Source organism: Euwallacea similis, chromosome 2 (assembly GCF_039881205.1).
Source record: "Euwallacea similis isolate ESF13 chromosome 2, ESF131.1, whole genome shotgun sequence".
NCBI lineage: Eukaryota > Metazoa > Arthropoda > Insecta > Coleoptera > Curculionidae > Euwallacea > Euwallacea similis.
The window spans coordinates 577,088-603,816 of record NC_089610.1 but is presented as its reverse complement, the minus strand read 5'-3'; the positions used below and the strand labels follow the sequence as shown (position 1 = coordinate 603,816).

General features: G+C 36.1%; 1 protein-coding gene across 2 annotated transcripts; it reads left to right on the top strand.

Annotated features, from left to right (window-relative positions):
- The first annotated feature begins 661 nt into the window (after window positions 1–661).
- On the top strand, window positions 662–15,332 carry LOC136417429 (glutamate receptor ionotropic, kainate 2-like). 2 transcript variants are annotated; one of them, XM_066403119.1, is made up of 16 exons: window positions 662–805; window positions 880–1,044; window positions 1,102–1,447; window positions 4,474–4,615; window positions 4,673–4,807; window positions 4,859–5,014; window positions 5,074–5,324; window positions 12,907–13,123; window positions 13,173–13,257; window positions 13,314–13,452; window positions 13,509–13,646; window positions 13,730–13,902; window positions 13,970–14,224; window positions 14,293–14,408; window positions 14,707–14,862; window positions 14,919–15,332. In XM_066403119.1, exons 1-16 carry the CDS (start codon window positions 715–717, stop codon window positions 15,039–15,041), a joined length of 2,688 nt encoding a protein of 895 aa, XP_066259216.1. In that variant the 5' UTR covers window positions 662–714; the 3' UTR covers window positions 15,042–15,332. The 2 variants fall into 2 exon arrangements, with proteins under 2 accessions (XP_066259216.1, XP_066259208.1); XM_066403111.1 differs by having other exon boundaries at window positions 13,967–14,224; window positions 14,919–15,327.
- Window positions 15,333–26,729: the final 11,397 nt, after the last annotated feature.

The following is a 26,729-nucleotide window of genomic DNA, read 5'->3' as shown; positions in this document are numbered from 1 at the left end:
GGTGCAGGTTCTCGGAGTGAACTACTCTGGAGTGTATAATGCACCACAAGTTAATATATTGTCATCCAGAGACATTTTCCTGCTTAATAGCTACGAAACTTGAAATATGACAACGTCGACAGAGCTACAACTGAACGCATATCGTGCAAGAAATAAGCAAGTTTTAAATTAAATAATGATGTAATGTAGAAATAACAAAAGACCGTACTACTGCTTAACATCAAAGTAAGAAAAATATTGTAATTTTTCATTTAATTATCGAATATTCATTAATTTTTTTCGTCTTCTTACAATTTTCTACATTTTCTTAAAGCGATTTCAAATAAATGCACATAGATAAATAAAACAACTTTTTCTTGTTGTTTGAATTAGTGTCAAAGCGTCTCAATTTGTTTTAATTATTTGTAATATATTTAATGTTTTTCCTTACACCTACGTCATAATATAAATGATGACATCTCTCTAAGCTCCTTTCACAAAACACACATCTAATTTTAGCACCGCGTTTAGTTTAAAGTTATATAAATAGCATTTATAAACATGCAGCTTCACATATAATTTACTCCAAGCTTTTCAGTTCTGAAGCCAGAATTTTCATTTCTAAACATCATTTTTGGCTTAAATTTACCTTACGTTTCATTTTCATAAGGAAAGTTAATTGTGACGAAAAAGGTTTCTGAAACTACCTTATTTATTCCTGAGATTTTAGGCAGAATGCGTAATTTGGTGTTATTTCAGTTAAGTCTTTTAGTTTTCAATTGTTGTTATGTTGAAGGTGTTAAAGATAAAGTTAATGTTGATGTTGGTAAGTTGAATAAATTTTCTCCGCCATTTCGTCTAGATACAAGGCTAAAGTGGGGGTTACGTGCTTCTTTTAAGCAATTTTTCTGGACTCCGACGAACACGCCGAGACCATGGAAAACGCAATCAAATATGCCTCGAACATAATAAAAGCTAAAACAAGGTATCGCCTCATCCAGCGGGAATTTTCCCTTGATAAAGAAAATAGTTTTGAGGAAAATGCCTTTGTCGCCGGTCAAAAAGGTACTTTTTTTTAACCAAGTAGAAGAATTGTCTATCTTAATAAAGTTCTTTTTATAGCATGCGAAATGGCTTCGAAAGGAGTGGCCGCAATATTTGGTCCAGAATCGCCAGAAATGAACGAAATAGTCCAGTCCGTGTCGGGCGCATTGCGAATTCCACATTTCCAGACATTCTGGAATCCCAAAGAGCAGACCACTTTCAGCACAGTTTTCAGTTTGTATCCAAATTCCGACACCTTATCCCAGGCGATAGCAACTTTAGTTCGGGACAATGATTGGAAAAGTTATACTGTGATATATGAAAATGAGGATAGCTTGCTGAGACTTAGGGAAAGCCTCAAGCAAAGAAAACCTGGAGATTTAACCCTTGCTTTCAGGAAGTTGGGGGATGGTCCTGATTATAGGTTAAACCGAGGGTTATATACAGGGTACAACATATTATCATGGAGATATTTCAGGAGGCGATAGCACTCTGTAAAATTATAAAAAAATTAAATAGATCCATGGTCAAAAACCCATCATTTTCGATATACGGAGTGGCAAAGGTTAACATTTTTGCTTATATTTTGCGTTGTCCTCACGTATGCCTTGAATTAAGTTTTGGGAATTTCTTATAGCTATTTTCTTTAATTTTTAAGATCCTTTATAAAAAACATCAAAATTGTCGGTAACTATACAGGGTGGGCCAACGAAAACGAAACGGTCCATGTTTAAGTTCTTAATGTGGTTTAAAAAAAAATCGCTCGAACACGTCAATTGATTTGTCGAGAGGGAAACCTTTTAGACTTATTTTTAAACTCCTATCTTTAACCCCTCGAGCAGGGTGCTATTCACCCCTAAAATCTTAAATGGAAAGTGGGGTTGAGTGACACCTTGTTTGAAAGATCTTTCAATTCTCTTTTCAATGATGCCTACTTTTTGACATGAGATATCATTTTGACATTTTAAATTAGAAATGTTTCCGTTTTATTTACAAAGACGCTTGCAAAATCATAAAAATCATTTAATACTTAGACTTTAATATCACTTAATTAAATGTTCAAACTACCTAACTGATAACCTGAATTGCATAATGTCTACTCCGTTGAAACTTAAACGTTTTTAAAATTACATTAAGACAAACTGAAAATTGTAACCTTAAAGCAATAGACTGAATTGGCGGAATATTTGCAAAGCAATACATTTTTATCAAAAGTAGTATGTTTGTCTCATCTCTAAATTTAAAATGTACATAAACAACAAAAAAATTTACAATGGTAGAATTGGGCAGTACTACTTTAGAGAATAGTAAGGCAGTGGTTTGTACTGTGTTTTCGTGATTGTGCAAAAATGGTTTACACTACAGCTGAAAGAGTTGAAATTATTGCAATATTATATTCAAATAATGAGTCTGGGTACGGATCAGCTGAGATTTTTAACCAACGGCATCCATACAAACATGTCAATCGAAAGTATATCCTCGAATTAGTGCAAAAATTACCCAAACTGGTTCGGTACTTAACAAAAAGCGTGATATTGTAAATCCAGTAGTCAATGAAGCAGTGGAAGTAACTGTTATAGGTTACATGACTCAAGACCAAACTTTAAGTACCAGGAAGTTGAGTGATGTATCAGGTGTTCCGCGAACTAGCGTAAGAAGAATATTAAAAAAACATAAATGGCATCCTTATAAAATTCAATTGGTGCAAGAGCTGAACGAGGATGACTTCAACAGGCGACTGCAATTCTGTGAAGTTATTAGCCACTGAGCAAATCAAGACCCACATTTACTATTTAACATTTGCTTTTCCGACGAGTGCTATTTTTTTGTCAATGGAACTGTAAACCGTCACAACTGTCGTTACTGGAGTGATGTAAACCCAAGAATTTTTCACGAGACATACACGCAACATCTTGAAAAATTGAATGTGTGGGCTGATATTTTCGGAGACCATCTCGTTGGACCCTTTTTCTTACCCGGCACCCTAAATGGAGAAATGTATTTGGATCTGTTGCAAAATGCAATCGAACCTACCATTATTCAAGTAATGGAAAACGATGAGCGTTATTTACCAAACCGAATAATCTCCCAACAGGACGGCGCTCCTCCGCATTATGCACAGCAAGTGCGAGTGTACTTAGACCAAGCATTTCCAGAAAGGTAGATTGGCAGAAGGGGTGCTATTAAATGGCCACCAAGATCTCCAGATTTGTCTCCGTTAGATTTCTTTTTGTGGGGACACTTAAAATCTAAGATTTATGCTACCCAACCAACTTCCCTACAAAATTTACGGCAGCGGATTATTAACGAGTGTCATCTTATAACACCAGAAATGCTTAATAATGTGAGAAATCGATTTGAGGAGAACTTGTATCACTGTATGGAAGTTAATGGACAGCAATTTGAACATTTATTAAACTAATTTTAATTGCAAGTGTCTTTGTAAGTAAAACGGAAAAATTTCTAATTTAAAATGTCAAAATGATATCTCATGTCAAAAAGTAGGCATCATTGAAAAGAGAATTGAAAGATCTTTCAAACAAGGTGTCACTCAACCCCACTCTCCATTTAAGATTTTAGGGGTGAATAGCACTCTGCTCGGGGGGTTAAAGATAGGAGTTTAAAAATAAATCTAAAAGGTTTCTCCCTCGACAAATCAATTGACGTGTTCGAGCGAATTTTTTTAAAACCACATTAAGAACCCTAAACATGGACCGTTTCCTTTTCGTTGGCCCACCCTGTATACAGGGTGTTATGTTTTTTGGATTATGTAATATTTTATGCCCTCGTATTTTTTTTGGAATACCCTGTATGAATTGTGATGTTAATATTAAATTTCCTCTTCAATTCTTTAACTTTTTGGTCTCTTGCAGTATTTTCGTATCTTTCACCGTTTTCATAGAATTTGCAAAAATACCTATTAATACAAATTAAGAATGTAAAGGAAGTCATGAAAAAAGAATCATCTAGCTCAGTTATCAACTATCTGAAGCAATTCGTAACATTTAATCAAATTTCTTAAAATAAAAATAAATATAAATGAAAACGAAGTTATAAAAACTGTTGAAAATATCCATCTACTAAGATGCACTCATAATGCCTCATAAACCAATGGACCCTCAAATATTCCAGGAGTATTGCGGATGATGTTGCATGAATTCACTATTATATTTTCATTTAAATTGGGATCTGATACTGCAATGATTTCAGGTATCCTTTAAAAAAAGTCCAGATTATTCAGGTTGGAGGATTTAAGAGGCCAGAACTAAAGTCTCTTTCGACCTAGCCCACGGTTGTTAAAACATTGAACGGTGTGTTTTTGACAATGGATTTATAAGTATTTTTAAATTATTTTGCAGAGGACAATCGTCGTACAAATATCTCCATAATGATATGTTACACTCTGAATATCTTTGGAACGAATGAACGCATGGGATTAACATATTTCAGGTCAGTGCTGAAGCAAATCAAAGCCTCTAGAGACTATCGGTTTATCTTGGATTGTAAGGCAGATCGCATATTGGAGATTTTACGGCAGGCGAGTGAAGTAAAACTCTTGGAAGATTATCACAGCTATGTATTAACAGATTTGGTTCGTATATAGCTCCTTTGAAACTGTAATATAACTGTAAGTTTACCGATCCATCAGGATGCCCACGCTTTGAATTGGGGAGAATTCAAAGATATTTCTTCAAATATATCCACTATTCGTCTGATTGATCCAGAAACTGAAAATGCATTGTACGTAGGGAAATTTTGGCGCACAAATTCTGGAAACATTAAGGTATTTAATACTTAAAGTGAACTGAAATATGGCATAATTGAGTTTTTGCAGACTAGAACAGCTCTAATGTACGATTCTCTGAATGTCTTCATCACGGCATATAGAGATATGGCCCGCAAGGAAGAACCCGTAGTAAAACAGCTGGATTGCGATGATGAGTCGGTTACTGCAGAACACGGAGATTTAATTCGAAATTTTATTATAAAAGTATCGCTAGAGTTCTTTATAAAGGGAACCTTCATAGCATAAGAGGACATATTTTACAGCCTCCTAGACAGAGCAGGCCAGTGCTGGGGGGCTACCTGAGCGGGCCAGTGTATTTCGATCAAAACGGGCAGAGAAGGAGCATCAATTTACAGATCGTAGAAATGACTAAAACGGAGCCAAGGAGTTTCAGAATCACCGGAACCTGGAACTCCGACAAGCCGAAGGTGATTGAGTACAAGCTTACGTCTGAGGAGAGGGAGAAAGAGATGGAAGAAGAGATCCGGCAAAAGAACTTCAGAGTTGTGTCCAGGTGAGAGTTTATTTGTGTTTTGTGCCAGTCAGAACCTCCGAGGTAAAAACCAAAATACTGACCACCCATAAGGCGGCCAGCAGCACCAGAACCCAATAAATCTCTTCGAACGTCACAGGGGAAAACTGCATGGAAAATCTTGAATAGCTCATAATATCTTTCAAATGGACATTTCCAAATATTCCTTCTTGTATATAGTAAACCAGTCCGCTTTGCAGTAACCGCCCCAAGCCCTTATTGAGCTCCTTCAGAAAGGGATAACCTTTCCGAAGGAATGTCGTTAACATAATCCTCTGGAAAACTTCAACTAATCGAAATACAGGCTCCTGACCTCGTTTCATGTAGATTCCAGGTGTTAAATACCTGAACAAGCCTTCTTTAAGAATATGGCACTTTCTGGGGTCCAGTTGTGTAATGTCTGGGTCCATGCTGAAATATTTAATCAAAGAATCTTCATCCACGTCTTTGAAGGTCGTTCTTAAGGTGAAATTAAAGATATCCGGCTCTATTCCTACGAGTAAACCTTTTTGTAGAATATCGTCTATATTCTTCACGCTACAGCTGTGACTGTAGCGGACAAGGCCGTTGTATAGCTGCCCTTGCCAGAAACCTAGGACCACGATCATTCCTAGATTTAGTGGCATTATTATCAGGAAGAGCACTCCTTTAATGCTCAACACAGTCGTTTCAATACTTTTTAAAACGATATGTACCAGCCCTACTAAACATACAAAAGAGGAGCACAGTATCAAAAACGACAACATCAGTTCTTTGCTTAGGAGTATCGAAACGATGTTTCTGGGACATTTAATTCTTGGTGCCACCAAGGTACTTCCATCATCTATGTAGCTCGTGGACAGGTCAAAGTCGATAACGTTCATAAGGCAAGGGCCAGCCCCAAGAGAGCCATCACACGTGCGATTTAAGAGGTGTTGGTAGTTTCCCAAAGATGCTCTAGAAGTGCAGCTGCCTAACCTGGATCTAAAGAAAGTGATGCTGATATTTACAGATTGTGCAGCTAGATCCAAGATTATCATTTCCAGTCCTAAAATTGCTAGTGTGATATTATGTAAAATAGCAGTTTTTGAGGATATCTCACCCTTTTGGTGGGAGCTCAGTATTGTATATGGCATAGCTTCGAAATAGCATATGCGAAGAATCCTGGGGATTGGATCTGGATTGAACACTTCGGTGATATTTCCAATTTGTTTTCTTGATAAATCCAAGATCTCTCCTGTTTTACTGCTGATGAAAATCACTTTAAACATCATATTTTCCGTAAGCAGTTTTGAGAGGTCCTGACTAGGCGTATGAGGCAATATTATGACGATATTGGCCATTTCCAGAAATCCTGGATATGTCTGAATTTTCCTTAGTACACTTTCCAATCTTTTGGGATCAGAAGCACTGATTAGAACATACAAAGATGGAATCCTGCTTAATTTCCACAATTCAGAGAGCGGTTTGTCAGTGTCGAAATGTATGACCGGAAGGTTAGTTTCTATGACATAATCCAGAAGTATAATGTAAGTTGGTCGAGGCTGGATTTGATGAGCAATTTCTAGTACATATTTCTCCATTTTAAAATTCTTAGCTGATCGATTACGTGGCAATAAATTGTGTTGAAAATTCGCATCAATCTGAATCATGAGAGCATAAAAAATCAGGAAATGGAGCGACATTCTTGAACTTCGAATTGCGAACCAAGACTGTTCGGCACAAAGATGAGTCTATAAAAGCGAAGGTGATGGTGAAATCTTCATTAAGTCTCCCTATTTAAATATATTTTAACGACTATTTGTTTCCCCAATGTTTGCCTCGTCTATAAAAGTTCATTTATTATTTTTATTTAGAGACAGTCGACTGACTGTGTACTTATTCCTTATGAGCAATTAGAACATCTAAAAAACGTGCACTGAGCGCAGCAATACGCTCGCCGAATAACCCCTGCGCTTGCCCATAAGTCATAATACGCTAAGGAAACTTGTGAGAAATCGGTCATATCACCGTACCGCATGCGCCCTAGTGCGGATATTCAAATTCGTCATTAGCACGAGATTTTTCTGGATGATGACGCAGGCGAAGTTGATTCTGCAGTAAACAGTTCCATTAAGATTGGCCTTCTTTTTGGCCGCAAGGCTACCATGCAGTAGTACTCCTGTGATATGACTTTATCGTCAGAGATGTGCGATTCTCCGACGCTGATAAAATACAACAAGTCAATGTGATGGTACTTTTTTGTTTTTGTTAGGGCTTAATTTACTACCAAAAAGAGAGGAAAAAGCTATAAAAAATACGCTTCATTCACTGCTCTTAAATTGCCCCTTTGTGGACAAATGCTTCACTGTTTGCTAAGTACAGGGAGCATCCCTCTAGATCCATAGAGTTTATCTTATGAGCTAATATTGAGCTAGACTGAATATTGACGCTTCTTTAGGAGTTACGTCTCGCTGCGTTTAAGATCTTTAAGAGCATGTTAACATAGGTAAGAATAAGTAGGACTTGGGAAACGTTTTTGGCGGCATGTCACTATCTAGAGGTGCATTCCGGGACTTGTAGAACTGAGTAGTAGGGAGGCTAATTGAATGAAACCTTGTGATGAACTCAACTTCCTGGTTATGTGTTTTCCTGAATTTTGAGCTTCTTTAATGAATAGTGAAATGAAATTTAATAAGAATCTAAGCCACATCTTCCCCGACTTGCCTCGTTTTCCGCAATGTAGCAACTACAATTTCCATCACCCCCACAACAATACAAAGCATCCACAAGACGTTCATTGTTGCAATAAGCCAGTACACTTCCTTCAGCCTCACAGGAGCAAAATTTGAAGTCAGCCTGGAAGCTGCAGTTTTTTGCATGCGCATATGTCTCAACACGGTATTCTTCAAGTAAGAAGATATCCCGGTTTGCTGCATCCTCAACAACCCTAAATTGATCTCATCTAATAGGGGATATCCTTTTCGGAAATTCATTCCTACCATGTAGTGTATCATATGCTGCAACAGCCGAAATTTGGGTTGCCCATTGTGATCTAAGTAGAATCTGGGTTCGAAGTATCAAAACATTATGCTACTGATCAAGTAGTGCTGTCGTGGATCTAAGTGCTGCCAGTCTGTGGTCGGAATAAAGTATTTGCTCAGCGCATAGGAGTTCAAGTTAGTGAATTTCCCGGTTAAAGGCATAATTACCGGATCGACACCAATAATCATGTTCCTCCTTATGATATCATCCAAATTTTTAACACTGTACAACGGAATCTCCTTTATCAAACTGTAGTAGAGTTTATATTGCAAGTAACCTGAGGCGGCTATCGAGGATAACAAAAGGGGCGCAAGCACCAGCAGTTTGATGACCCTATTATCGATCTTATGCATTTCCTTGAAGATTTCATCGCTCAAATATTTAAGATCACTCAACCTACCGTGCTTAATAACCAGTGCCAGAGCACTAACACCAATCAAACCACACAAAAGACTGAGCAAAACGAGGAGCAGATCTGGTGTTAATAAAATCAATCCCACCATTCTGGGATAATGCCATATAGGGCCAATGACGATGTTTGAGTCGTCAGTAATTGATGATGTTATATCATAGTCGGTAATTAATTCCCAACATGGTGGGATTCCTTGGATAGCATCGCAAGTATGGTCTTGAAAGTATTGAAACATGCCCAGATATTTAGGAAGTGCGCAAATTCCTTCGATGTGCCTGATGTAGGTTATGTTGATCCCCATGTGCTTGCCCATGACGGACAAAATTACCATCTCAATGCCTGGAAAGCGTTTTTTTTAATATACATGGTAATTGCTAAAAACCGAGCCCAATCTTAAGGGGCTATTCCTTGGGTGAAAATAAGAAGGAAATTTTTTTTCAATATGTCGACAGTCGCTTCATACAGAGTGTTAATAAATAACCCTGGTGTTTCCCAGACTTCATTGATATGAAAAAATGGTATTTTCGGCCCAAGGAAATTTGCTCCCCTTTGCGCCGTGTGTATAGGAGACGCCCTGTATAGAATACTTTTTTGCCCTTACCTTCCTCGCCCGGTTCCAAACTTGTATAAGGCAAATTCTCCCAGTAGCAAATGTTAATACTCCTAGGTATCCGAATCAAATCCCTAAACCTCAAAGAATTTTCCTTTAGCTCCCAAGACGAATCTCGAATAGTCATCTCATGACTTCCATTATATTCGATAAAAGCCGTTTTAAATATCCGATTTCTTCTCAAGAAATTTATAATTTCGTCACCAGGCCTCCGGGGAACGACCATAATAATATTAGCTCCTTCCGCTAAACCTATGTATTTTACCATGTTTTCCAAGATTTTCATCATTTGGGTTAGATCAGAGGCATTAAAAAGCATATAAAGAGTTTGAACTCGGTCAATTTTTTCTAGGGTAGTTATTGTAGAGTTTAGGTATACTGCAGGTATGCGCAGATGGGATTGGAAATTCACCAAAATCACATTACTAGGTTTAGGTTGTATGGAACTCATGGTTTCCTCTAGAAAAGCGTTTATTGGGGGTTGTTTGGTAGTGGAGGTTTGCAATAAATGGAGCGAAAATGATGTCACAGAGGAGAAGAATATAATAAAAAGTATGTGGAATATAGTGAAAATAGACATTGTTGGGTAAACTTTGATTGAACACATTTGTTAAAATATTCCAATATAATAAAGTAGTTTTTGATTGCCCGATAATGACTTCATTTTTTCAGTTTTACAACCACTAAATTGATGTTTTTTATGTACCTGATTGTGTTTTAATTACCATGGGTCAGCTCTCTTTATTTAGTTGAATGCAGTACCGGCCTTAGCAGTGAGGGGAGGGGGGGGGGGGGGGGCAAGGTTCGACCCAGGGTGGCAGACTTTCCTGGTCGGTAGTTTTTCGGGGGGGTAGGAGAGCGGTGATTAAAAATTTCGCCCAGGGCACTAACCTCGTTAAGGCCGGCCCTGGCCTATGTTACTGATAACCAATCAATATTGCATATAGCCTGAAATCGTCTTCTTTAATGTAAGATACAAAATTCATATTTCTGCATATTCAGTACAAGGAAGGTATTTTAAGGATATTTGCAAAAATTGCTAGGATTTCGCGTTGATTTCAAATCGCAAAATATGTTCAGTATGCCTTGTTGTATATGAGCACAGTACGTTATTTAAATACAGGGTGACAATTTGAAAACGAACAGCATTTAATATTTCTCTAATTTTTGACAATATGAAAATTTGGCGAAACACGTCAAATGAGATATCAAGGGGGTCAACTTTTGAGGTATTTGTCGTTGTATTCCATTCAACCCCCTGAACCCCAGGTTGCCTACCCCTAAAATTTTAAATAGCAACCCCTAATTTTTATGTAATTTTTAAGATCTTTATGAAATTCTAAATAGATGCCATCCTTTTTTTATGGAAAAAAATTTGTTTTTGTCCAAATTTAAGTCATTTACTTCACAATTCGACGAAATGCTTAAAAACGATTCCAATGTAAGTTAATGCAATACTAGATTTAAATTTCCTTCGTCCATTTACCTTTTGTTGGTACAAAACATGAAATATTTCAAATTGTCGGGTATGCTCAAACCTCATTTTTTGCTTCATTTTGCTTATTTCTGATTTTATTTAGAAGTAACAAATACAGTTGTTATTTTCCATAGCGTGATATTCATTTAACAAATTGTTTTATTAATGAAAATATTTGAAGAAATACAAGTAATTCCAGAAAAAAAATTAATAGCTTTCAATTGTTGTGTGTATTTTCCATTCATGTTGTATCTACTGCTTAAAATGGTTTACACCATTGCTCAGCGCGTTGAAATTATCTTCATTTATGGAGCCGAAAATCGTTGTTTTGCAAAGACGGCTATTACATTTAATACTAGATATCCAGGAAAAAACGTTGGGCACAAGTACATCCGAGAGCTAGTGGCTAAATTTGAAGAAACTGAATCTGTTTGCAATGAAAAAAGAAACGAGCCAAGGTTGCTCAATGAAGCCACGCAGATTGAAGTTATTAGCGAATTTGCAATGAATCCCACTATATCGCTTCGTGAAGCTGCAAACATAATTGGAGTGTCTTGTGAATCAGTCAAAAAACTGTTGAAGTTTCACAAATTTTTCCCATACAAACTACAAATTACCCAAGAATTACAAGAAGACGACCCCGACAGACGTATTGAATTTTGCGAAATTATGACTAACAGGATTATTGCTCAGCCCCAGTTAATAAAAAATATCTGCTTTAGTGATGAATGCACTTTTTACTTAAATGGCAAAGTTACCAAACAAAATTGTCGTTATTGGAGCAACTTTAAACCTCACATAATTAGAGAGGGACATACACAACGTCCTGAAAAATTAAATGTTTGGGCGGGCATATTGGGTGATGCCATCATTGGTCCTTTCTTCATAGATGGAAATTTAAATGGTGAAGTTTATGCTGAGATGTTAGATACAACTATAGAGCCTTTCATAATTCATGAAGTAGAAAACCAAAGGAACGTCGATGGAAATCTTAATTTAGATGAACATTTGCTCCTCTTCCAACAAGACGGAGCACCACCTCATTATGTACGTCCAGTAAGAGAATGGTTGGATAATCATTACCCGGGGAAGTGGATTGGTAGGAGAGAACCTATTGAATGGCCACCTAGATCTCCAGATCTGACATCACTTCATTTCTTTCTATTTCCATTTGAAATTGATAGTTTTTAAAACTCAACCCGACTCAATAGAATAACTCCAACAAAAGATTATTCAAGAATGTAGGGCTATTTCACCTCAGACATTTCAAAACGTTCGTGAAGAGTTTTAAAATCGGTTGCTTAGAAGACAATGGAATCATTTTCAACAGTTCATAAAGTAATAAAAGTAGGAACTTTAAATTTTCACTAGTTTTATTATGTCCTTTAGAAAATGGATGTGACAGTGGAACCCCCTTAAAACTTGCATACGTATTGCAATTTAAAATTAAACACATTACTTATATTGGAATCGGTTTTAAGCGTTTCGTCAAATTGTGAAATAAATGACTTAAATTTGGACAAAAACAAATTTTTTTACACAAAAAAAGGATGGCATCTATTTAGAATTTCATGAAGATCTTAAAAATGACATAAAAATTGGGGGTTGCTATTTAAAATTTTAGGGGTAGACAACCTGGGGCTCAGGGGATTGAATGGAAACCAACGACAAATATCTCAAAAGTTAACCCCCTTAATATCTCATTTGACGTGTTTTGCCAAATTTTCATACTGTCAACAGTTAGAGAAATATTAAATGCTGCTCGTTTTCAAATTGTCACCCTGTATATCAGGTTAAACCCACCATAAATTCAGCTTATTACTTTTTGCCCAGACTCTCCATAATTAATGAGTACTTAATTCAATCTTTAGTTATTTCTAATGGTATCCTGTTAAGAATCTCAAAACTATTTGCTCCTAAAAAAACCCATCAAAGTCCCCGTAATGCTCCCGTAAGCAGTTGTGATGTGACGCCTTGCAGGTCGAGCTAGCATCGCCCAATGGGAGGCAATGAAGATACTATAGGGCAAATAATAAAATAATTTCTATTATTTTTCTTCCAGATTAGGGGCACCCTATTTGATGCTAAGAACACCGGAATACGGCAAAGTTTATTACGGAAATGACCGTTTCGAGGGTTATTCTTTAGATTTGATGCAGGAAATATGTAAAATTCTTAGCTGTTTTTATACATTCGACCTAGTGCCTGATGGAAAATATGGAAACTTCGACCCTGTCAAGAAAGAATGGAATGGATTGATGAGGCATCTAATAGATAGGGTATGAATGTTGAACAATTCTCGACTTAAGTACTAGTTTCTTTCCGCAGAAAGCTGATTTGGCCGTCTGCGACTTAACCATAACATATGAGAGGAGAAAAGCCGTAGATTTCACTATGCCATTTATGAGTTTAGGTAAGTTAGACGTATCTTACAAGAGTACATATAATGCAAAATAATTTTCCTCTCAGGAATCAGCATTCTATATGCCAAATCCGTTAAAGAGCCCCCAGAATTATTATCATTCGCCCATCCTCTAAGCTTGGACGTCTGGCTCTACATGGCCACCGCCTATTTAGTCATATCAATGATCATATTCCTTGTAGCCAGGTTTGTCTAGAATACTACCTAAATAAACCAAAACAAAAACAAACCAAACTCCATAGATTAAACCCCCATGACTGGGAAAATCCGCATCCCTGCGATCCCAATCCTGAGGAACTGGAAAACATATGGAACATCAGGAATTGCTGTTGGCTCACCTTAGGGTCCATCATGACTCAGGGCTGCGATCTCCTGCCCAAGTGAGTGATTAATCAAGCTTCGCTTGCAGTAAAATACTACAGCAATCTTTGTAGCTGCCTTTGATTTAACTAAAATTTGTCAGAGGTGTTTCAACGCGGATGGCAATAGCCTCCTGGTGGTTTTTCTCCTTGATCATGACCTCTTCCTACACGGCGAACATGGCGGCTTTTCTCACAATGTCCCGCATGGGTTTGACCATTGAAAGTGCTGAGGATTTGGCCAGTCAAAGCAAGATTAAGTATGGCTGTGTACATGGTAAATTAATAAAGCTTCTCTAAATGGAAATTCTGATGGTGGGTGTAATGGTTTTTGTTGTAAGGAGGCTCTACTTGCTCCTTCTTTAAAGACACTAATTTTTCCACGTACCATCAAATGTGGATTCAAATGGAATCGGCTGACCCCACAGTGTTTGAATCTAGCAACGCAGATGGGGTCAAGAGGGTTTTGGCCAGCAAGAGGAAATATGCGTTTTTGATGGAGAGTACTAGTATAGAATATGAATCGGAGAGGAACTGCGATTTGATCCAAGTCGGGGGACAGATTGATTCGAAAGGGTACGGGATAGCAATGGCTTCTAGTAAGTTATTTCAATGAAAATGCACGTTTAAGGCAACTTCTTGATATTCTAGAACTTAAACGTTTCAGATTTCCAGTATAGAAAATCGTTTAACGAGGCTATACTCAAACTGCAAGAAATGGGAATATTACATCGTTTAAAGAAGAAATGGTGGACAGAAATGAATGGAGGAGGACAATGCACGGTAAGTTGCAGTAATTACCTCAGAAAATTACGTTGCTCTGATTAGCCAAAACACTGTTGAATACTTTCCTAACATTGAGAAATTATGTGATTACATTAAGGTAAAAACATTTGTTTTACGAAATGGAGGTTTCCTCCAACTGTGCTGTCAAGTGACGCCCTTCAATGTGCAGGCTCATGGAATTGTCTCTTTCCATCTCCTTTCAATACGTGCAAAGTATCAAATTTCCATGCGATGTATCTTTATATACGAGGGGTGTTTTTTACATACAAATATACAGCTTGCTTCTTCTATTCAGACAGAACATTCTTCCTCGGATGACACTGCGGACGAACTAGGTCTGGATAATGTTGGAGGAGTATTTGTAGTGTTGGCAGTAGGTGTGGTAATTGCTCTAATTTCCTCGATTTGCGAGTTTCTGTGGATGGTAAAGAAGCTGGCAGTAAAGGAGCATGTAAGTATTCTTTTTTAAATAAAAAAATATGGGAAGAACGTAGAGAATTTTTACAGCTGCCCTTCAAAGAGATCTTAAAATTAGAGCTGCACTTCTCTTTCAATATATGGGAGAGAAGGAAAACCGTCAGAAGAGAAGCTGTTGGTGTGCCAGACAAAAATAAGTTTAAAAATAAATAAAATTTTTCGTGCGAGAACCAAATTTTGGGGTGAAATGTACGTTACGAAAACTTTTTTTGAGAAAAATATTAAACCTAAAAAATTTTACCGATAAATTTTATTTTTGCGAAAATAGTAACGTTCATGACAATTTTATTGACACAATTTCTTAATTATGCATATGTATATAAATACAGTGAGTCCAATTAATATTCGGACACTATGGTAGTTAAGCATTTGTTGCTTTTAAACTAAGCTGTTTGTGAAATTAATAAATCCCTTGTTTTATAAGAAGTTAAATCACACATTCTAGATATTCAAAATATAATTTTTATTCCCCAATTTATACACATTTTTTAGTAATCAATATTAAGTGAAATACTACTTAAATGTAACCGAGTAAAAATATTTGGACACGTCACATGTTATGCAATTTGAACGTCTAATCGGCTGAATTTTTTACTAGATTACAATGTTTGTAAACATATCTTTAAACGCTACCTCGCAGATTTACTTTAGCTGCGAAAATGTCATGTAAAGGTAAAAATATGACGTTTGATATACGTTAACTTGTGATTTATAATCACGAAAAAGGAAAATCATATGGAGAAATTGGTGAATTATTAAAATTGATCAAGAGCACTGTAGCTGATATCATAAAAAAATATAAGCATAAGGATAGAATACAATCTATCCCTCAAAAAGGTGGTCCAAAGTTATTGGACGATCGTGATAAACACAATATTATAAAGAAAGTGAAGAATATTTCTACTATAATGCTCCAACATTAGCAGCAGAATTGTTTCAAGAAACTGGAAAGAAAGTTCATGCATCTACAGTGCGTCGATTAATGGAAATGGATACCATGGTAGAATTCCCCGAAAAAAGCCATATATAACGATGTTAATCGAAAGAAAAGATTACTGTTTGCCAATCAATATATGTGGGATTCTTAGGTCAAGTAGATCTAACCCTTTTGTACATATGTAAAGACTTCTCCAGTTTTACGATAAAGTCGAGGCACAATCGGAAGTCTCTGAGTTGTAAATAATGATAGTGCCAATACGGTTAATTAGGTTAGGTCTATTAATTTAAGATAAAAGAGTTGTGAGGGGACTGATGTTGCCCCTGTAGGACGCCTATATATGTCGCAACCTGGTTAGAAGTATTTTTGTCAATTAAAAGGATTTTGCAATCGTTATCTTCATGCGATTTTGCTATTTTATGATTAACGTCTAGCCACCCTTTGTCGGTACTTGTGGGAAAGGATAGCCGCCCTTTGTCGGCGTGGATAAGACGCGCCGCCGCGCTTTGTCGGCATCTATGGAAATGTACCGACAAAGTGTTATCAGTACCACGGTAACGACTCAGGTGGTGTCATAAGTCGGTAATTGCTTTCTAGCCAGGGTACGACACTGTTTTAATTACCCTTAGTTTAGTACTTAAGAGCGCCCCAAATCTGGAAGGCTCTCTTTCTTTCGAGTGGCTCACCAGCACTATTATCCGCAAGCAAAATCATAAGTGTAGCCGTTAATATCAATAAACCCTATTATTCAAAAACCCTAGACAACTTTAGAAAAACCTACATATATTTTTAAAGAACATACTAGGTGGAATGATATGATATTTGCTGATGAATGTAAATATAATATGTTTGGTTCAGATGAACGTAAACTTATATGGGGTAAAGCCAATGAAGAGCTTCTTGTTAAAAATCTCAGACCAACCCTGAAACACCGCGGAGAAAGTATTATGGTTTGGGGCTGTATTTCGGCTGCTGGAGTAGGTGAATTAGTTTTAATCGATGGAATTATGGACAAAAATAATTATTTAACCCTTTTGAAAGAAAATTTAATTAAAAGTGCTACTAATATGAATATTCGGCAAAGATACAAGTTTTATCAGAATAATGATCCGAAACATAATTCGCGTATTGTACAGGAATATTTATTGTATAATTGCCCAAAAGTATTACATCCTCCTACACAGTCACCAGATCTAAATCCCTTAGAAAATCTATGGGACAACTTGGATCGTAAGATTAGAACATCACCCATAAAATCCAAAAATGAATTAAAATTACGATTGACTAAAGAATGGTCTCGTTTTCCACTATTATACTTAAATAAAATTATTTTTAATATATCTAAACGATTGAGGTATGTAATTAATAAAAAGGGCTATCCTACCAAGTATTAAAGTTGTTAAAATATATTATATTGTTAATTAAAAAGTAATAATTCGTGAAGTGTCCAAATATTTTTGCTCGGTTAAATTCAAGCAGTATTTCACTTAATATTGATTATTATATTAATTATAATAAAAATATTATTAATTATATAAAAATATAAAGTAAAATAAATAAATAATTTAATAAATTAATTATTATATTAAAAATATGTATAAATTAAGGGAATAAAAATTATGTTTTGAGTATGTAAAATGTGTGATTTAACTTATTATAAAACAAGGGATTTATTAATTTCATAAAAAGCTTAATTTAAAAGCAACAAATGCTTAACCACCATAGTGTCCGAATATTAATGCGGTCCGCTGTATATTATCTTATATAATATACAGGGTGTAACATAAGTAGGGATTTTGCCTTTTAAAACGATATACACCTAAACTAATAAATATTTTTATATAACATTTTATCGAAATCTTAAAAAAAACGAAATATACGTAGATGAGATTTAATAAATTTTTGTATAAAATCTAAATCCATTCCTAAATAAAATAGTAAATTGAATGTAAAGGAAATAAAATATCCAACAAAAAATTATCAGCTATTGTAAAAACGCAAAAAACATTTAATGTTTACTGTTTTTATGTAATTTATCTATTCCGCTTAAAAATTAGTCGTGAAGTTTAGCTCCAGGTGTTATTATGATAAACTATCACTATTGATACTATTGAATTAACAATTATTGTTCGTTATGCAGTGCTATTGCACAAGAAATAATTAAAGGAAAACCATCAGTTCTAACAGCATGTCCAGGGTCGTGGATAAGGCGAGAGACAATTTGTGCAAATGAAACCAATGGAGACAATTTCGAACACCTTTGGTAGCCAGTTCCGGTGTGTGTAGTGGCTAAAGATATGGTACTTATTAAAACTTTCATAGTTTCATAGCGTATATTTCGGTTGTTTTTAAGATTTTGAAAAAATGTTATATAAAAATATTGCTTAGTTTTTTGAGGTCTATGTTGTGTTAAAAGGAAAACCCCTCTTTATGTTACACCCTGTATAATGGTAATAGTATTATATAAAGAGTCGGGTGAAAGTCCGGAATAAACTTAATATCTTTTCAATGCGTGACTTAAAAAAAAACGCTGAAATACGTGAACTGATTTTGATTTGGACGTATTTTTTGGCAATAAAATGAAATATTTTCCTTCAACCTGTTAGCTGCAATCCTCCCCAACATTTTTTAATGGTCACATATGTCTTGTATGGGCTCATTGGAAAACTTGTGAAAAATAGAATCTTATCATACCCTTTTTTATATTTTATTCATGTGTTTATTAGGAAATAAAAAAAACTCTTTTAAAAACAAAAAAAATTATGAATACCTTCTTAGTCTTATCTATAGGTTATTTAACGTACCAGATGCTGAAAATGTCCTCCACCCTCTACCTGGCATACTCCCAGACGATGTAAAATTCATTGATAGAATATCGAATGGTCTCAGCCGTTATGTTATTTGATTTTACTCTCATTTTGGCTTTTAGGTCTTGAATATTAACCAGCCTATTTTGATAAACCTTACCTTTCAGATATCCCCAAAGAAAGTAATCTAATGACGTTAAGTCTGGGGATCTGGGTGGCCATTCAATTGTGCCACGTCGTCCAATTCAGCGACCTGCAAATATTTGATCAAAATATCCTCTAACATTAACACCAAAAGCGCCATTTTGTTGAAACCAAACTTTTTCAGTGGGTATATCTGGATCTGCTTCGTTGGGAATTATAGTAGGTAGAGTAGACTTTTGTAACTTACTTTACAAAACTTATAAGTCTAAGTAGCGTTCAACTGTAAGGTTTTCTTAAAAAAAGAATGGTCCTACAATTCGGTTGTTAATGACACCTGCCCATACATTTACTTTCTGAGGGCGCTGCGTATGAGCTTTACATATCCATTGTGGATTTTTTTGACTCTAGAAATAATAATTATGCCTGTTATTCACTCCATTTAAATGAAAAGTAGCTTTATCCGAAAAGAGTATGTTCAGTGGAAACCCATTATTTTCGTCACACCTTCTCCTTTTTTTTTCACAAAACTGCAAACGCTTGTCATAGTTATGTTCTAAAAACTCTTGGACAAGATATACCTTATATAGATGGTATTTTTCTGTTTTCAAAAACCTCCCAATCGTACGTTTAGACGCAGCATGGTTTTGAGCCAGTGAAACCGTTAGCACATGCGGATTTTCCTGCAGAGATAAGGCGATGTCCAGTTTTGGATCATCTAAAACACGTGACCGACTACTTCTGAACAAGTCCTTCACTGTATCATGTTTCTCAAATTTGTGGAATATGTTACTAACAGTAGTCTGGGAAATTTGTTTTTCCGAATATTTTGAATTAAATAACACGTAAAAATCACTTTGACTTCGCATTCTATCCCTACATCCCGGCAATATTAAAACTTCGAGACGCTGCCTTTCTAACAATACCATTTTTGTTTAGTAAATTCAAAAAGAACACCTTGAGAGTACATAAATAAATAAACTGGACGTTTCATATGAATTTTAAATAAAAATGCATACAATTTTAAAACAGAATAAAAAATATATTGTTTATCAAGGCAATAAACTTAGTAGTAATAGTAGCCATTTTTTCGCCTTTTTGAATACATCTTCGCATGCCGAATACCACTTTGTTTATTTATTTATTTGATCGATGTAAAATAAAAACTCATGCAAAACTAAAGACAGCATATAGTGTGGAAGTTTTTGATGGAATAGTCCATATAACTAAGACGCCGAACATATGCGGCCAAAATTCTCGAACACGTCGATTTCTATTTTTTCTTGCGGTTTTTTCGATAGTAAATTTATGTATACAGGGTAGTCCAAAAATCAGGTACAACTACCAACTTTGTCTTTTCAAACGAAAACACCAATTTTTTAGTTCATTTTTTAATTCTACGTAAAATTCTAAGTGTATTTCATGTACCATGTCCTACATCTAAACACCTAAATTTAGGATTGAACATTGTTGACGTTGCTTATTTACCGGGTGTCCTAAAAAATTTTTGATCAAATAAGTTATGGAATTATTTGAGCGCGAACCTCCATGTCTTTTTTTGTTGATTATTTTTGTTCAGTTTCTGTTTATGCCAAGTAGTGTTCTTCGTTGCTTTTGATTTATTGCAAAATTTGTAGCATTTTGATTATTGCATTTGACAGAAAAATAGAGAATCGAAATTCTGATTATGAAAAGATGTGGAGATAGATAACGTACACATCAAGAAGTATGTCTTTTATTTAACAATAAATATTCAAATGATAGTCTTTTATTGCACTCTACAGTTTCTAAAATTTTAAATAAGTTTTCTGAATTGGGACAATTTACAACACCGGTCTAAAGTACCCGAAGAAGTGCAATTAAACGTTTTATTGCAGCTACAAGAAAATTCGCATAATCCCTCGCGAGCAGTGACTGTTAATAATAACATCAGCCACATTTCTGTTCTGAATTATTTGAAAACTTATAAATGGCATCCATACAAATTACCATGAGTTGTTTGGTCCACGAGTTAAATGCAGATGATTCTGATCGTAAAGTTGAATTCTGTGCTAACATGATGGAGAGGTGCAATACTGATGCTACGATCGTCCTTTTGTCAACCGTTTTACCTTTTCTGATGAAATTACCTTTATACTTAACGGGATAGTCAACAGACAAAACTGTCGCTATTGAGCGCCCCAGAATTCGCATTGCATGATGGAGGCCTACACTCAATTTCCAATAAAGATAAATGTTTGGGCCGGAATAGTTGGCAACAAAATTTTAGGACCCTATTTCATTGATGGAACATTAACGGGTGAAAAGTAATAGAATTGTTCATAGATCTTGTTGCTGCCCTTATTGAACTATATCCAAATGAGGATCATCCTGATGTTCCCAGTGATACTTTATGGTTTCAACATGATGGAGCACCCTTTCACCACCATATTTATGTTAGGACTTATTTAAATGACATTATTCCTGAACGCTGGATTGGGAGGCGAGGGGTACTGGAATGGCCGGCACGATCATCTGACCTTACACTTTTACATTACTTTCTACGGAGTTATCTTAAGTGTAAGGTATACTTTAACCAACCAGCAACTACCGACGTCTTAGAAAAAGAATCCGTAAGAAAATAAGAACAATTACCACAGCAATGCTTCAAAATGTTAAACAGGGGTTCATTCATCGTTTTGCATATTGTCAAGAAGTAGGTGAGATCCAATTTAAACTTTTAATTTAATTGTTGCTTGTTGTTTTATTTTGTATTAAATCGATCCTTTTCAGGAGCAAAGAAATTTTAAAAGAAATCGAAAGTTTTAGTTTTTGATATGTTCAATTGTAAATTTTTTGAGACCTGTTGCGTTTGGGTATAGGACATAGTACATGAAACACTCTTAGAATTTTCCGTAGATTTCAAAAATGAAATAAAAAAATACATGTTTCTATTTGAAAAAACAATGATATATAAAAACTGTTGAGGGTTACTTCAGTGGGTGAGAAAAAGAAAAAAGGGAGCACCTGATTACAACACGATATATTACGGACTGACTGTTTAAAAAGAACACACATCCAAAGGAACACTAAAAACGCTGACCTCGCATATACGTTTGGCGGGCCGCCTTATCAATATTATTGCTTTTAGGCAAATTAAGGTTTTCTTTCTTCAATACTCTCCCTAAAACTTAACTAGAATAAAGCAATAAACAACACAACACTAAGATAGAATTTTTTCGAAACTTGTTAAGCCTAATTTACCTTTTAGAAAATTAAATCTTGGTCTTGCTAAGGCCTTTGTAAACAAATCAGCGATTTGCATTTCCGACGAAATGTACTCTATTTTTATTGTACTTTTAGCATAAAGATCTCTTATAAAATGACACCTAATATCTATATGTTTAGTACGTTCGTGAAACTCAGGGTTTTTGGCTAACTTTATCGCACTCATATTATCCATGTACAAAGTGTTTTCCTGTTTTGCCTCGCTAATTTCACTTAGCAATCGTAACATCCACAACATATCTTTGGCCGCACTAGCCGCGCTCACATATTCCGCTTCCGTAGTAGATTGAGCAACACATTGCTGTTTTTTACTACGCCATGTCACCGCTGCACCACTATAGAGGCACAATGAACCTGTAGTAGATTTTCTGGTCTCGACATCTCCTGCGAAATCTGCGTCGCTGTAGGTCATGAAGTCTCCAGTATTGGAATAAAGCAATCCAACATCTTCTGTTCCTTTTATATATCGGAGGATCCTTTTAACAAGTTGACAATGCGCTTTCGTCGGTTTATCTAGTGCTCTGGAGGCAAGACCAATTGCAAACGCAATGTCAGGTCTAGTCACTACTTGTAAATACATTAGATTTCCCACAATTTCTCTATATGGAAAATTGTCTTCTTTTTCAGGAGATTTAGTTGCTTTCCATCCAGTTTCTATGGGAGTTGATACAGCGTTTGCTTCCAGCATTCCAAAACGATGTAAAATTTTCTGAACATAACCAGCTTGATTGATAAAAATTGAACCATCCATTAATTGATGTATCTCAATTCCCAAATAATTGTTTACCTCTCTTGTAATTTTTGCTTCAAACCTGGAAGTTAATTGACTGAGAAGTTGATTGGCTTCTTCTTGGCTATTTGTTGCAATTAGGCCGTCATCGACGTATAGAAGTAGTAGCAGTTTATTTTCATTACTTTCTTTGAAAAATAAACATGAATCCGCACTACTCTCCCTTAAGCCACAGTGTATGAGGAAATCTTTAAATGACCGATTCCAACATCTAGGGGCTTGTTTTAGTCCATATAGGCCTTTGTTCAATTTACACACTCTTTCTGTCCCATCTTCAAACCCTTCAGGCTGCTGCATGTAAATTTCTTCTTCCAATCTGCCGTAAAGAAAAGCTGATTTAACGTCAAATTGACTTAAATTTAATTTTTCACGTGCTGCTACACTTAACACTGTTCTGATAGTATCAAAACGTGCCACTGGACTGAAAGTTTCTGAGTAGTCGATATCTTTTTCTTGAAAATACCCTTTTATGACCAAGCGAGCTTTATAACGATCAGCACCTGTTCCATCTGAATTGTGCTTAGTTCGATAGACCCAACGATTTCCTATAACTTTCTTATCTTCTGGTGCATCAACCAGTAGCCACGTATTATTTTTCTGTAAAGAGCACATCTCTTCCTCCATCGCTTTTATCCAGTTTTGTGAGTTCTCTGAAGAAACTGCTTCTCTGAAATTTGTTGGTTCAAATTCAGCAAACATAGCTACAGGAATTCCGAAGTAATCAGGTCTTTTTAGCATGCTTCTGTCACGTAATTTTGGCAAAACTTTTGGTACCTCCTCTTTGGTCTCTTCTAAATCCTTGTTTTCAACGTCTTGTTTGTGATCTTCAATTTCAAACGTGGTAGGTGAGAGAGTTTCTTCTTTAAAGACAACATCGTGGCTTAGCACTACATCATAGAGCTCTGGTACCCACACACGATATCCTTTGACACCTTCGAGATAACCCACAAGATATCCTTTAAGGGCTTTCTTGTCCAGTTTACGACGCTTTTGTTTCGGCACGTGGACAAAGCATTCAGTGCCAAACACTTTGAGGTCGTCAAATCTTGGCTTTTTGTTAAACCAAAGTTCATATGGTGTTTTTCGGTCTAATCTTGTAGGTCCTGTCCTGTTAATTACATATACGGCCATATTAACGGCTTCTGCCCATAGATATTGAGGAATTTTAGTATTGGAGTATAACATTGAGCGAGCTGCCTCCATTATGGTGCGATTGTCTCTTTCAGAGCTTCCATTCTGTTCAGGGGTATAAGGAGCAGTGATCGAATGTTTTATTCCTCTGTTACCCAGAAAAACGGATATTTCTTTACTGGCGTATTCTTTTCCTCCGTCCGAACGTAACTCAACAATGTCTTTTCCGAATCTTGTCTTTACTTCATTGCAGAATAATTTTAGTTTATGTTCTACTTCTGATTTTTCACGTAGAAAATAAACAGTACGATACTTGCTATGATCATCTTTAAATAAAACATAATATCGTTTTTGTCCAGGAGATTGCACACTCATAGGTCCACAAACGTCAGAGTAGATAAGCTCTCTTGCATTATTTGAAATATCTTCCCTTCTGCTAAAACGCTCCCGATGTTGTTTGCCATAAGCACAAGCATCACAAAAAAGGTTGTCATTGGTAAATGCAATGTCAGAGTTCCTAAGAAAGCATTTCACATATTTTTTGTTTTGGTGACATAGGCGTTCATGCCAGAGTTGCAATGTATTGCTCATAGTCGCCGCACAAACGATTTTCGGCAAGATCACACGTAATTTAATTCGATAAAGATTATCGGCCTCGACTCCAACAGCGATAACTTTATTATTTCTAGTAAAGAAACACTGTGAACCGTTATTTTTCAAAATAAAGTCAATACCTTTCTTAGCTGCTGTTTTAACCGAGAATAAGTTCTTAGCCATATCTGGTATGAATAACACGTCATACAATGTTGCCGTTATCCACTCTTTGCCGTCAAAAGATTCTACATCTATGTTACCTTGACCTAGTGCTAGTACTTGGTCACCATTTCCAATGTAAACTGCTACTGGATCCGGGAATTCCTTGTACTCATAAAACCACTCACGCTTATTTGAAATATGATTTGAAGCACCTGAGTCTATCAACCAATAATTGTCACTGTTCTCATTAACAATAGTATTCCCAACAAAAGCTTGTCTTTTCGATTGATCACCTTGTTTTGACGAACAGTCTTTTATTAAGTGTTCTTTTGACCCGCACGAGAAACAACCTTTGCAGTCTTTCCGCTCATGATTCACTTTCCGACACAAGGAACAGCGCGACACGTTAGAGTCCTCTTTCTGTTTCTGAAAAAACTTTTTCTTCTTGAGAAAATTACCTTTTAGGTTTACTTTAGATAACAGGGCGACTGTGGATTCCTCCTCTTCCTCCCGCTGTTTTTCCAAACGTAATTCTTCAGTTAATAAACGAGTTGTTAAGGTCTCAATGGTCTTTTTAGAAGCTTGAGTTGAATCCCAGGCACTATGAAAATAGTTAAACTTGGACGGCAAGGTTGATAGAATTCTTGTGATCAACATGGACTCAGGAATGTCGCCTCCCAGCTTTTTCATTTTGCTGGCCAGTTGCTCCAGCTTTGACACATGGTGTGCAACATTACCATTGGGGTCCCACTTGAACTCGAAGAACTTCTTTTGCACTAGGGATAAACTTTCATCTGATTTTAAGTCGTACACGCTGTGCAATTTCTTCCACATTTCTTCTCCTGTGGCACAATTCATCAGCAGTTGTAACGGTTTGGATTCCACAGTTGTGACGAACAGTTTTCTTGCCATCCTGTCACCTTTGATCCATTTTTTAAATTTCTTTTCATAGTCCAGTTCATTTTCTTCAGGCCTTCTTTCAGTACCATTGCAGATGTCTAACGCATCTTCACTGTCTAATATCGTTTGTATAACAAACTGCCACTGTTGCCAGTTTTCGGAATCACGTAGTTTTTCGATTCTAGGCTTGTCGATCTCCATTTTTTTTTTATGGCAGATAATACACTAATTTTGTAATTAGTCGTATAATTGCGAACAAAAGCTCAAACCGACACTTCTCACTACAACACTCGCGACTTACTCTCACTCGCACACTGGGCCCATAACCTGTTGAGGGTTACTTCAGTGGGTGAGAAAAAGAAAAAAGGGAGCACCTGATTACAACACGATATATTACGGACTGACTGTTTAAAAAGAACACACATCCAAAGGAACACTAAAAACGCTGACCTCGCATATACGTTTGGCGGGCCGCCTTATCAATATTATTGCTTTTAGGCAAATTAAGGTTTTCTTTCTTCAATAAAAACGATCAAAAGAACATTTTTATGAATAAGTAAAAAAAAAAAATAATGGGTGGTATCTTTTTAAATGAATATACTCCTGCAAGCGAGTGGTATGCTCAAACTTAAATTGTCAATATCTTTTGTGGCATTGTATCTCAGACAATCTGCACCTGCTCGTGGAATTCATTTATGGTCTCTGGAGAACGAGCTGAACGTTGAAATCTTTGGCCCATTATATCCTATACGTGCTTTATTGGGGATAAATCTAGAAATCGAGCCGACCAAGGCAAAATATCCAAATTTTCGGATTCCAAATGTCTCAAAATAACGTTGGCTACATGTGGTTGCGCATTATTCTGTTGGAATGCGCTTCCAGGAAGGTTGTACATGTATAGTACAAGAACCAGTTTCAAGACATTATTAATGTATCTCTGAGCATTTAATCGACCATAAATAAAAACGAGAGGAGACCGACTACCATACTGCATGACATCCCAAACCATGACACCTGGTGTTAAACCAGAATGGTGTTTTTCCACAAAGTTCAAATTTAATTGCTTTCCTCTGCGCCTTCTAACGCATAACCGTTCATCTGATAACCATAAA

Excerpts from the sequence above, each read along its gene's own strand:
- LOC136417429 (XM_066403111.1), top strand. The coding sequence starts at position 715 with ATGCGTAATTTGGTGTTATTTCAGTTAAGTCTTTTAGTTTTCAATTGT. Across the intron at positions 4,616-4,672 it reads GCTATGTATTAACAGATTTG|GATGCCCACGCTTTGAATTG; the intron begins GTTCGTATATAG and ends CCGATCCATCAG. Across the intron at positions 14,409-14,706 it reads ATGGAGGAGGACAATGCACG|ACAGAACATTCTTCCTCGGA; the intron begins GTAAGTTGCAGT and ends TCTTCTATTCAG.